At 32.6% G+C, this 13,736-nt stretch overlaps 1 protein-coding gene across 1 annotated transcript; it reads right to left on the bottom strand.

Annotated features, from left to right (window-relative positions):
- Positions 1 to 125: 125 nt before the first annotated feature.
- On the bottom strand, positions 126 to 13,327 carry LOC137930785 (glycine dehydrogenase (decarboxylating), mitochondrial). Its single transcript, XM_068774077.1, has 18 exons — positions 13,043 to 13,327; positions 12,893 to 12,971; positions 11,891 to 12,026; positions 11,585 to 11,749; positions 11,264 to 11,492; positions 10,633 to 10,856; positions 9,852 to 10,027; positions 8,714 to 8,943; positions 7,949 to 8,125; positions 6,836 to 7,020; positions 6,001 to 6,202; positions 5,470 to 5,619; positions 4,015 to 4,127; positions 2,993 to 3,140; positions 2,365 to 2,572; positions 1,631 to 1,803; positions 761 to 841; positions 126 to 305 (listed from the first exon to the last, which is right to left on the bottom strand). Exons 1-18 carry the CDS (start codon positions 13,259 to 13,261, stop codon positions 195 to 197), a joined length of 3,006 nt encoding a protein of 1,001 aa, XP_068630178.1. The 5' UTR covers positions 13,262 to 13,327; the 3' UTR covers positions 126 to 194.
- Positions 13,328 to 13,736: the final 409 nt, after the last annotated feature.

Genomic DNA, 13,736 nt, shown 5'->3' with positions numbered 1-13,736 from the left:
ATATTTGTAATTATATTAAGGTTAGGTAGGTAACTAATTTGAAGTCAATATAATTATGGCAATCAATTATTTGTATAGCGAAATAGAATTACCTTTGCAAAATAAAAAAGGTTTTGTTGATAGAAGATATTTATTCTATGACAATATTGATAAAATATACATAATTTACGCAGATTACTTAATTGTTTTATTCACTAGAAGTCGTCGAGGACTGGAGGACATGTGCAGACTAGATGTTTGTCACCATACATGTCATCTATTCGAGCAACAGTAGGCCAGATCTTCGTCTCTCCTTTAACAAACGGCTGAAAATATTAATGTTCTCATTAGAATAAAGAATTAAAACAGAAAATAAATTCCACTTGCGAATTTTGAGTTCAAAATTTATCGTTACGATGATTTGGCCAGACCAGAGTATTTTCGCAATACTTGCCATTATGGCAAAGAGATAGTTGTGTAACTTAGATGCCAAATACTGAAAATGAAACATCTAATTTTTATCAACCGGGATTAGAAACGTAACTACTTATGCGGATATGTTAGGGTAAGATTGCCTTCTTTGTAATACCTTTCATTTTCTTCACACCTGAATACTTGCTACATTTAATAAGACTTTCTAAATAATGTTAACAAACCCTATCTATGGTGAAGGCAAAAGATAAAAATTTTGCAGTAAAAATATTAATATTGTTATGATCGTGTATTAAAAACATTGTTTCAATGACATTTAATATTAAACACATTATTTAACGATACTTACAGCAGGGAATGCAGCTTGCTCTCTCGTGTACGGTCTGTTCCAGTCTTCTGTTATAACTGCTTCTTGAGTATGAGGCGCCATCTGTACAGTTAACCTTGTAATTTCTATTTCAAATATTTTCTATATGTAATAAGACATGAGGTCTTTTCTTAGCCTATTTGATAAGGACTGTGACGTAGAAATATGTCTCGAGATAAGTAGATGCGCGAAATTGTGTTGAGATACTACGTCACTGATGCAAAGAGCGCCTATGGTTATGATCCTTAGAATCAAGAAATATCTATATGTATAACGTTAATTTTGTTTTTTAATATATATTAACGTTTAACCAAGATCCCGCCTGACTTTGTGTGCCTTCATTAATAAAAAGAACTAGTCTTATGAAAATTCCTTTTCTATATTTTAGCTGTCATTTAAACAACAAAATAAACCAAATTTATTGTCATAATTATTTAAAAGAAAGCTGTCTGGTAGCATCTGTGTAAATACAACCATGCAATGTATCATTGGAATACAACCAGTCAAAATTAAGTATTGTTAACACTTCATTTTCATAATCAATAGAATAGTAAAACTGCATTGGTGTCGAACATAAAATCTTTAAGCAACAAATAAGTTTTATTATCCAAGCGAGTATGTAGCGGGTCGAGTCGACGCTCCCCGGGAGCCCACGGGCTTGGCTTCGTTAAAAGAGGTCTTAGGTTAGGCGCACTCTGCGCCCTGCCACCTCAAACCCATGAAATCTGCAAATGCTATTTGGGCAATATTGTGAATCTGGTCCCATTAATAATAAATAGCGAGTCATAATAACAATCACAATTTAAAAAGAAAGCTACTTCTACACTTTAAGACTTCATCCTATTACCTTACCTTTAATGGATTCAATCGTTTGTCAATGACACCATCTTCTATATCTTTAATTTCTTTTCGAATAGAAATAAGTGCTTCGCAAAATCGTTCTAATTCTTGCAAATCTTCTGACTCGGTCGGCTCAATCATCAGTGTTCCAGCTACAGGCCAAGACATCGTGGGGGCATGGAAACCTTTTGATAATTTTTATGCGGTTAAAGTAAATATATAAATTATATATTAGTATCGCAAACTAAATGTTTTAAATTTCAAAATTTTTCGCGGACTTTTTCGCTAAAAGAATAAAATAGGCTATGAAACAATAATAAACAATACCCAATAAAGCCAATCCAGGCTTGAAGTTCCTAAATAAAATATTAATGATTTATCCCGACCAGAGTATTTTCGCATTACTTTCAATTATGACTACGAGATGGATGTGTAATTTAGATGCCAAATACTGAAAATGGAACAACGCAAAAAATATAAAAACAAAAAAATATTAAAACTATTTTATCTATGTGATGATTTATGACTGGTAGAGAACGCTTATTTATGATATTAGGTCCGCCATTACGCAAGTTGTAAAGTGTTAATAATAAACAGATAAATATTAATTTTTTTTTAAATTACATGGATATAAAGATGTTTAAGCTAATATAGAGACTTAATGCAAAGTTTAATAAATATGTACGAATATAATCTTAGTATTAGTGTCGTTTCAATATTTTGTATGTATACAAGTTTATACAAACCATAATCCATAAGACGCTTGGCAATATCACCAGGCTCAATATTGGCGCTCTTTTTAAGATCTCGCACATCGATTATAAATTCATGAGCGACAAGACCTCTCTCGCCTTTGTACAAAGTCTTGTAATGCCCTTCCAGTCGTTTTGACATGTAGTTAGCATTTAAAATTGCCACTTGAGTTGCTCGTTTTAATCCCTTTGGTCCCATCATCTGAAGAACATTTAATACTTTAATTAACAATTTCTCACTGAAGATGAAAATATAAATCGTAACAAATACAGTTAGACTATTTTACCTTTCTTTAAACTAAAAAGAAAATAGCAACTTAGAATATAAGTTAGAAATGCACATATAAATTAAAGTTTTAACGCAGTACGAATTTTTTCAGGTCAAATAACAGGTTGCTTAAATGAACGCATTATGACTTAGCGCTAGACCTCTTCAGCGGTTTACCCGGCTTGAGCTGTCACTTGATACGCATCAAGCATTTCGATTCGAAGATATACGGTCACCTTACCATATATCGGATTAAAAACATATTTTTTATAAAGAAATCAGGCACATTTGGGCTTACTGTACGTTAACTCTCTCCTTGTTATCATTTTTCTGTAACAATATTATACAACTCACTTTTATATAAGCCCAAGAAATTGGTAGAATTGCTGAAGATCCAAAAGGCGCGGCACTAACTGAACCGAAGCTGTGCGCTGCTTCTCCTAAATCAGCCAATGGATCTACCACCGGATGAGACGGTAGGAATGGGGCAAGATGTGCTTTACTGGAATATATTTAAGTAAAATTAACATATTTATGCATTGTTAATTTACAATTATATGCTTGCTCTTCTCTCGTTCAGCGCAGTTGTTATAGCTTCGATCATCTGTTTCAGGGGCAGATAAGCAGGGGTCTAACCCCTTGAAAATCCCCTCGACACTGTACTCGATAATGAATTACTGCATTACACCTACTAGTATTTTCTAGTATTTTGAGTTCGACTAGAGAATTCTCTGATCTACATGCTAATAAAAGCCGTTAGGTTTATAAGTACCGAATGTAATGACAAAAAATGCTCACCTTTTTATTTTTTTAATTATATATTTTTTATATTGTACCGATACAGAAATTAATTTGACGTTCCTTACAATTAGTTTGTCATATAACAGGGGTGGCCACGCGCCTTGATAGTACGAGCCATTGTTCGAAATTTAAAATATTTCGCGAGCCGCAATTTAATACAAAATATGTGTATAGAAGTTAGATAAAATGGCACACGTATATGACAGCACTCCTAATAATAATTAAGATACCGGTTAGTGAATTATGAGCGGCGGTTGGATTTCGCTGATTTTATGGAGGAATAATAATTATTATTGATTTCTGACATATATTATAAAATTCAAAGAGCCGCATATGGCCTGCGTGCCGCAGTTTGGCCCCCCTAGCTATTCATTAAGACGTATTATTATTTGTGTATAAAATATTGTAATCGAAAAAAGTTAACAGCCCCAGTGTTTAATTTATTTGCATTTTTACTTTCTATCCTGTTACTATTTTTGTAATGTAATCCTTTGGTCATAAAACATTTAAGATCATCACTTAAATTTCTAAGTAAAATTTAGGTAGTAATCCTTAAATGTAAACAGAATACTTACACGCCAATAGGTCCCATCCCAGGCCCTCCGCCGCCATGGGGAATGCAAAACGTTTTATGCAAATTCAAATGTGACACGTCACTGCCGTAGTCGCCTGGCCGACACAGTCCCACCTTAATGAAACGAAAATATTGCTTTTTCTATTAATATTTACGCTAACACGAAGGCAAATAAATACTTTTTATAAAATTAATTAACCTTACCATACATATTGTTAAAAACAAAAATTGTATTTTTATTGTACTATATGTATTATCAGCTTCATTTATTACTATTACAGTGTGTTAGTTTAATATATCAATATAAAACCATTAAAAATATATAAATCTTATTCGAAGTGATGTTCATTGGCTGCAACACAGTCCTCTCAACGTTGAAACCAGTTATCAAAATCAGCACGCACTCTTTCTATGTGAAAATTCTTCACTGTCAATTATATTGATTGCTTTAGGAACTTCAAATTATCATAGCATTTAGATCAAACCTTACTCTCTAAAACTGTCTATACATCATCACTCAATGAATTATGACCAAGACTAAATGATGGCCAGTTTTCAGCTCTGATGAAGTTCAGAACGTTCGTTTCTGAGTCTTGCTGAAAGAACCAGGTTATTGTTAAAAGGCTTAACAACCTTCTAAAGAATGGTATCTTGTTACACTTGTGCCTTTGATTTTAATACCTTCTTCATAAAAATATGTGGGGTGTTAGTTATAACTCGTTCATAACTAACACCCCACCATCACTAAAGTCGGTTAACTTGTACTCTGTTGACTAATTGGGAAGCTTCTTTAGAACTTTCAGCTTTAGACTTAGACTTATCTATCATTTTATTTGTTAAAAATTCATGTTAATTGTTAGTTACAATGTTTGTTAGTAGTTGTAGTTAGCAATATTATTATTGCTCAATTGTAAAAATTTTTTCATCCGTAAACAATTTTTTTTCTCTAACCTACCTTTGCATACCACTTAAGTAGTTGTGTTATCAGTTAAGAAATATTAGTGTCTCTTATAGACAGCATGTCCTTTGTCAAGTTTTAAAATATGCGACATGGTTCTACAATAGGTACCATATTCATCTCCCGAGATAAAATCTTTTGTTTTCGCGCAAGAATTCTCGGAATATTACTTTGATCGCCTTTTTCGTACGAACACTACACGGCCGACCTTTATTTGGGCTTTTATCTGGAATTTATCAGCTAAACGCCATTTTGTATTCTAACTTATGTAACTTAATAACGTGTTATGTATAAGAGATGTACTAAACATTTGATCTAAGTTCAAATGTATATCAGTAAACGAATTTCGACACCAGAATTTATCCATAATGGTTTAATCAGTAAAGGTTACGATGTCGAGATAAACTTGACCTTACACAAATTAAAAACTCTTTGTGTCTGTAATTTGACCTTCAGGCATTAAAGTTTTGGATGTTTTGTTATTATAAATAAGGTCACCTGAGCGTTCATATTCGCACCGTCGAGGTAGACCTGGCCGCCGTGGGCGTGCACGAGGGCACACACATCCGCCGCACGCTCTTCGAAGACTCCGAAGGTACTTGGATACGTGAGCATAAGACAGGAAAGTTTTTCGCTATGTTCTTCCACCTGCGGAATACAATCGTAATGTTTTAAGCATTGTATTATATGCATTGACTTAATAAAGATAAACATATGATATATTGTTAAATGTGGAGGATATTCTGCAGAGTAAATGTTAGGTAATTCAAAATTGAAACACTGTAAGAGAATCAAAAGTAATAAATCTATGATGCATCCAAGCAATGTTACAGTTATATAATAATGTTACAGTATAAGTACTTGTCTGTATGAAATTATACTATTAGGGAATGCACTGGTAGTAGCGATTAGGAAAATTGAAAATTGAGAAAATTGCAATTTGACAGTAAATATATACATTTATGATGCAATGGGTTAAACACCAAAACCACCATAACATCTAAGTCTTAAAGTATAATTTTTTTCTACCAAATCCTTTAAATGTTCCATATCGATGTCGCCGGACGGTGTGACGCGTACTGCACACACGCGCATGCCGGCCATATGCGCAGACGCCGGGTTAGTTCCATGGGCGCTCACAGGGATCAGACAAATATTTCTCCCGGTGTCACCGCGGAATTCGTGATATCGCTTTATTGTCCTTAGTCCTGCATACTCTCCTTGTGCACCACTAAAACATTTTTTAAGTAATGTATACAGGGTGATTTGTTATATGTGTAAAAACTCTAAAGGGGTAAAAGTATTTACGTATGTAAGAAAGCTATGTGGTTTTCAACAATCGAAATCGAGTTTTTTATTATATAAGCAAGCCTTAATAATTCTTTTTACGGCGATATATAATATTTTTCATTAACATAATTTTCACTAATTAAAACGAATTTCATTATCTCATATTGTTACAAAGATAACACGAAGAACAATAATAAAACGAAATGAAATTAAACTTCGCAATAATTACAATACTGTTTATAACTACGCGGATATACTAAATATAGTATTTTCAATTATAATGTAAAATCTAGAGCAATACTTTCTCTGCCCTTGTTTTATATGTATACGTATTGTTCAAGCCTCTATAGATATTCATCAATTTATGATAAACAACATCATCATCATTATATTTAGCTGCAGGACCTCCATGGAACATAGGTCACCCCCATATATTTTATTAGGGCCAGTTAGAAGCAGTCTGCATCCAAAGCTTTCCGTCAGCATCAAGGTCACCTATCCACGTCGTCTTGTTGAATTAATAAATGTAGTAACAGTAATAACGTTTAATGAGAAGCATTATGACGACACTTACCTATTAGGCTGGAATGACACACGGTCATAGCCAGTAATAGCACAGAGGTCTCTAGCTAACTCCTCAAACAGCGTATGGTAACCTTGGCACTGGTCGAGGGGAGCAAATGGATGGATCTCCGTGAAGTGTCTAAATGAGCATGGCATCATCTCCGTTGTGGAATTCAGTTTCATTGTACAGGAACCCTAGTAAAATTTTAAATTGTACCGAAGCTGCCGTACTGCGCCTTAGGAAAGCGTGGCAACATGGAAGCCGAGGAAAATAGAACATCAATGCAGGCACCGCGGACATTGACGGCAGACTAACCAAAACGGAGCGGCCCATACTCCTACTCGTCTCACCGCGCGACTACCTAAAAGCGCAATACGGCGGTTTCGACAGCTCTATAATTTAACAGTAACTTACTTAACGTACAATTTAATTACATTTTTATAAAATTTTCCAGAAAAATATTGAGGTAAACGTAAAACAGAGCAAATCATTTCATAGCTATGTACATAAATTATCATCTTTTTTTAATATGATCTAAAAATACTATCTATATCAAAAATGGCAATACACAATTTAATAAAGTAATAAACCTTAAAAACAGACGTGGACACGTTATAAATCAATTTAAATATTAATTGATAAATAACAAGTCAGTGTAAACATATAAAAGACAATAATGTTTTCGATGACGCATAATATAAAAATTTTGGAAATAAGACTGATTAGTTTTTATCAACGTGTTGCCCATTTCATTTTTGAGAGGAATCTCTTTGCATCTTCTTAGAAAAATCGCCTTAAAGGTTCTAGAACGGACTATTTGTTGCTCTTTGTTTCTATATTCCTCGTTGCTCATCTAAATACTTGAATTATTTAATTTTAAATCACTAATCAATAAGAACATATTAACAAGGTGATGCAGATATGCAGCTGATAACTACTGATGTAGTATATTTAATCAAATAAATTGTATGTGTGCTTTATACGTATAAAGTATCATCTTACTATTATGTATTTTTGTTACAGATAGGTATTACAGTTTCTTCTTTCTATCTACGGGAACATGTTATAATTAATTAATAAATAATTACGTATTGTAAAGGTTTTCGATTCGGCAATTCTTACCAAAGGTATCATCGAATGAACAAGTGAAATGTCTTTATTTTCCAATCTCTTCATATAGCGCACAATTCTTGTTTCAGAGTGATGCATGTTAAATACTGGATGTGTAAGATATGGAGACGTTCTTCTGAATTGGCCCTCCAATATACTTTTAGAAGTTACAGCATCAGATTGAATAATCTAAAATTACACATTAAAAACAAATTTATTTAATCTTTCTATATTATGAATAATATTGAATGCAAGTATGTCTAAAGTGAGATAGAAACATTTAACTATATTTAATTCCGAGTCCCTTGCCAGCAAGACTGCAACTATTTGTTTTTTTTTTTACTTCGCAATCTTTTGTGAAGACATAATCAACTGAAAATATATATTTCGTTCTAAACATCTTTCAGCTGTTTTTAAAAAAAAACATATTGCATCAAATGCGAAGTCCTTAGAGAGAGTTAAATATACAACCTAACGTCTAACTTTCAAAGAAAAAATATACAATTAAATAAACATTTTAGAATACATTTTGTCTTCAGTTAATTAATCCAGCTATTTGAACTGTTACTTTTGAATTAAAAAATGTAATTATTAATACATTATAATATTCTATACAAAATATGTTTGTGCCGAGATAATTACATTAATATAACATGTACTTGTATACTATCACAATATGTTGCTTTCGATACTGTTGCCCTAATTGACCTGTACTTGCCTTGACATAATTAAGTGATAAACACTTTTACGTTATAAAGATATTATTAAAATGTTTACTTCATCAACATTGGTGCAATCAAAAATCCATAAAAGATCTTGAACGTCTTCCATGGTAGTGGTCTCGTCTAATGCGACCCCAACGGCGCCGTCGTCGAAGTATCGTAGATTAATCTTTTTCTGTTGAGCTCTGATTTTAATAGCACTTGCGTCATGATCGGGTTGCGGGATTACATGAAGTGTGTCGAAGTATACGTCGTTTGATTGCTTATGGCCACGTTCTCTAATTCCTGAAAGTAAAAATGTATAGGTTTTATGAATATATCATGCATTTATTTTATTATAAATACCGATACTTTTATCATAAAATTAATGTGCAGAAAACCTGATATGTTGTATTGTAATAAAATAAAGCGTACAACTCAATGTTTATTTCTTCTTACGAAGTATACACAAAGCATAAATTATTTTTCATTATCAGGAATAAAACCCCAACGTGAAATATATAATTTGCAAAGCCCGTAAGCAATGAATCCCGTGACTAAAGATTGACTTTTAACCAACAATAAGCATTCTCATTTTTCCAGATACTTAATTGTAGCATGTTTGTAATCTAACGAAACATTACTGATTTAACAAAGTTTAACTCATTTTAGCTTTTAAGTTTGTAATAATTAAATTTGTAAAAATATTAATTTAATGTAATTTAGTGAAATAAATAGTATTTAACTGATAAATTATAAAAGTAAATGTCACTATGTATTCTTTAATTTTTTTTATTCTGCAATTTTTTTTCATTCCTTCGGCTAATGCCGAAGCATAAGTACGAACATAAAGCTCCATAAATATTTATAAATGTGTATTAAATGTGATACCTAAATCGAATAAATAACTTATAATAAAATATATTGATTTGCAAGGTAAATAAGCAAAATTATCTTTAATTTTCATAACATCCGCTGCATCAGAAAAAAATTATGTATAATAAACATCATAATGATGCCACGTTTGTATCCTATTCTTCAGGTTATGCTCTTTTCAGTTCCATTAATCAACACAAGTACTTCTTACTGATTCATAGCCACAATTATTTTATAATATTTTGTTGTTTCGAATCAGTGCTTCATTACTGCTACGAGAATTTCAAAATATTTTAACGGTTTAGACTTAGAGCAAACATGAATTTAAATTATTTTACCGTAATCTAACACGAGTGTTGCATTGTGGACTCGTGTTGCAATATCTCTTAGGCCTTGTGGACCGTGGTATACGGCAAACATCGCAGACATATTGGCAAGAAGAGCCTGTGCTGTGCAGATATTTGAAGTGGCTTTATCACGACGAATATGTTGCTCCCTTGTCTGCAGTGCTAGTCTGGTGAACAAACAATTTTTCATCGCATCATATCGCAATTTAATCTCAACTATCAGTCCCCCGTTCGCATTGCGAACCTAATGAAATCCTCAACCCCTTACGGGTGGAATTTCATGAAATCTGTTCTTAGCTATATATATTTGGGTAATAAAAGGTTTAAACTTTTTGAGTCGCTGATATCTGCGGGTAGGATATACACATATAGACATGTGTTAAGCCGTACCGGCACTAGATTATTTTAAAAGTCCATTACGAGGCTCCGTAAATTAAAAACAAAACACTTAATTTCGACAGAAAACTTGTCTGGGTGTTTCCATTGATTTGAAATCTATAGCTAAATATAACACTCTCACACTCAATCACGTGAATAGATCGGACCAAAAAACAATTAACGAGTGTAATTGCCTCCGAGCAACTGTGTGATATATACGTCCAACATCTCAATCCTACCTAAGGCCATAAATGTCGGGAACGCAATACAAAGTAAGCCGCGGTACAATCCCATAACAATTAATTTTTGGTGTAAGAAGTTGTTATGATGAAGACCATTTGTTACAAATTATGTTAATTTTTAATTTATTCATAATAATTATTACAATCGTTACCTATATGCATCTCTTCCAGAAGCATCCCTAGTAACGCCCACCATTCGCCCTGGCATCAAGCGCACTAACGCATGTTCTGCTGCGAAAAATCCAGCATGTGGACCTCCATACCCCAGCGGAACTCCCAGTCGCTGAGACGTACCAACAGCAAGGTTGGCGCCGCATTCAGCTGGAGGTCGCAACAACGCCATCGCCAGAAGATCTGTTGCTACCACCACCAACGTCTGGACACAAAAATATTCAACTTAAAACAACTATAAAAAAATAATACGCAAAATTTAATTAATTGAAATGACATGACATTGAGGATATACTGTTATTAATATTGCTACTAACATACTCTTAGTAATTAATGTCTTTCTACTGGTAAAAAAAGCCTATAAGACATGAGTCCGTCTTTTGACATTGTGTAAAAATATTAAAAAATTAGAATAACAATTAGAATAGTGTTACATCATTTATTTACTATTTGTACAATTGTTTTTATTCAATTAAAATGTTTAATTTTTTATTTTTTTACTAGTTTAAGTAAGATATATTCTCTGAATCTGCGCAATCAAGTCAAGGTATTTTAATAATTTTGTTATATATCATATAATAGAACAATAAAAAAACATATAATAGAACAAACCCCGTGTTCATGTGCCGCAGCTGCTAAACCCGAATAGTCATAAACCAATCCTCTCGTGTCAGGGCATTGTAACAGAACCGCTGAAATATCCCTTTGAGCAAAATCTGCCAGCCGCACATCCGGTACAACTTTCACTTCAAGACCCAAAGCGTCCAAACGGGTTTGCACCACTGCTAGCGTTTGAGGATGAAGCCGCTCAGATACTACGAACTTCGTCCTTTTATTATGTCTAGAAAAGATTATAGAAAATTTACGATTTTTTTTCAGTATAATTTAAAAAAAATAAGCTTTGAGTAACATTTTGATACGACTCAAATTTACCGGTGGCATAGAGAAAGAGCTTCAGCCGCAGCCGTTCCTTCGTCTAATAGTGATGCATTTGCTACGTCTAAACCAGTAAGGTCGCTGACCATTGTCTGATAATTTAGTAATCCTTCTAACCTCCCTTGCGCTACTTCTGGTTGATAAGGTGTGTATTGTGTAGTCCTAAAATATCATTTTGCGTAATTTATAAATGAGACAGTATGGTTCTAACGTTAAAAGTAAAAAGAAAACAACAAACGCAGAAATAACGGTACAAGTTTGTCGAAAAAAAACGGATAATAGTATTTAAACAGTCAGTCATACCATCCCGGATTTTCAAAAAGGTTGCGCATTATAGTATGCGGAACGCAACAATTATGGTAGCCCATACCAATATAGGAACGCCAGATTTGGTTAGTTTCTGCAATTTTTCGCACTCGCTCAATCAAATCATATTCACCTGCGAAATACATTCTTTATAATCAAGGCGAAAGTTTTTTTTTCAAATTACTCGCTTATCAATAGATCTTAAAATTAAATAATTTTCTAACAATTAGTTTATGACACGTCCTACCCAAAAATCAAGGGTTTCAGAAATATTATAGAACATAATGCTAATATACTAAAAAAGCGTTTTTAAAATTCGTATTTCTACATACAAAAAATAATTATAGTTTATCCTATATCAATCTCAAAAGACTCTGTACCGCTAGAAGTCATTGGCCTGTGATATTCTAATAGAAAAAAACTAATGTGACATACTTCAGAGTGATCACTTTATACAGATTGATTGGAAATAGATGTAAAAGCTTCAAAGGTTTTTGCAGACGTATTGGCTATACATAGACACCTTTGAAACTTGTACAGTTATAAGCAATCACTCGTATATTTTATGCATCATGCATGCCTGCCTCATCATATTAGTATCTCTACATAGGAAACCTTTAAATAATATGAGATTAAAAAGGAATAACCATATTACAGTGTTAATGTTAGAAAATATTGACATATTTACATTATATATGCAATCTTTGAACCCATGGTCACATTTAAACACAACAATGCTTTATATTATAGAATAATGTTCTAATAAGCGCAGCAGAATAAGTTAATTATTTTGGGCGTAATTTTTATGTATTTGTGTTTTATGGATTACAAAGTACATATGTTGAATCACAAAAGAGCAGATTAAATAAGCAATGTACTATATTTAAATTTCTTATTGAATGCAATAATAATAAAATGAACAAGTTTGTGACTTGCAAACATGCAAAATTAAATAGTTCATTACTCCGACAATCGTATTTCTTAAATGTTTTTACTTACTTGTAGGATCATTAATATTCATTAGCCCTTCTAATTGAATTTTTTTGGGCACTGCATCATTTGTCAGCTGATCCAAACTCTAAATAAAAATTAAAACATTCAGGTAATTATTTCTTCATGCACTAAAAGAATACCTAAATTTATACTGACTTTATAACCAAGTAAATCTAACATCGTAACCACATCTTGATCTCTGGGGCCAATATGTCGACTAGGGAAATCTATTCTCTCGGGAAAAAGTATACTAGAACTTTTTGAGTTTTGAGAAACATTTCTTTGCACATTTTTCAAATAACTTTTAGGGCCGCGTGAAACTTTATTAAGGATAGTGATATTAGAAATTGAACCGTTTATCCAAAACTTGAGCATTTTAATAATTTTCAAATTAAGTTATAACTGCACTTTTCATGTTAGCGTCCAGCTTAATGAAACGACAATAACGTTCTGTTAGTAGAATCATAATTTATGTCGGCTCTTCACCGATAAGAACCATTAATCATAATAGAACTTATTATTATCAACTACATATTTATTTTGAATGGATTCTCATTATAACGTCTATATTGTCTCATTCAGTCTATGTTTGAGACAAAATAAATTTGCTGGCAACAGCTATGTTTACAGTATAATTTGCTACATGAGTGGATAAATTCATTCAACATTCAACACCATTATTTAGCTTTAATTTTGAATATAAGACAGTAAAATTTATACACTAAAGGTTAATTTAAATTCAAGGGGAAATTAATTATGTTAAAATTAAAAAATGGTGTGAATACAAAACAACGTTTGATGACATAGCCGTAGCTGTTATGTTTCAGCGCTGTAGTTATATTTTTAATTT

The sequence above is a fragment of the Battus philenor genome, unplaced genomic scaffold, assembly GCF_028537555.1.
Source record: "Battus philenor isolate CCGP_79_NKW_IND1 unplaced genomic scaffold, ilBatPhil1.0.hap1 SCAF_7, whole genome shotgun sequence".
NCBI classification, from domain to species: domain Eukaryota; kingdom Metazoa; phylum Arthropoda; class Insecta; order Lepidoptera; family Papilionidae; genus Battus; species Battus philenor.
The sequence above is the reverse complement of the archived record's forward strand: the minus strand, read 5'-3'. Positions and strand labels throughout refer to the sequence as shown.

What these genes read in the sequence shown, in the direction of transcription:
- LOC137930785 (XM_068774077.1), bottom strand. Translation starts at nt 13,261, where the DNA reads ATGCTCAAGTTTTGGATAAACGGTTCAATTTCTAATATCACTATCCTT. An exon ending in CTGCGGCACATGAACACGGG is followed by an intron (nt 10,857 to 11,263) that starts GTTTGTTCTATT and finishes TTTTGTGTCCAG; the next exon opens with ACGTTGGTGGTGGTAGCAAC. An exon ending in TTTCTTGGGCTTATATAAAA is followed by an intron (nt 2,573 to 2,992) that starts GTGAGTTGTATA and finishes AATGTTCTTCAG; the next exon opens with ATGATGGGACCAAAGGGATT.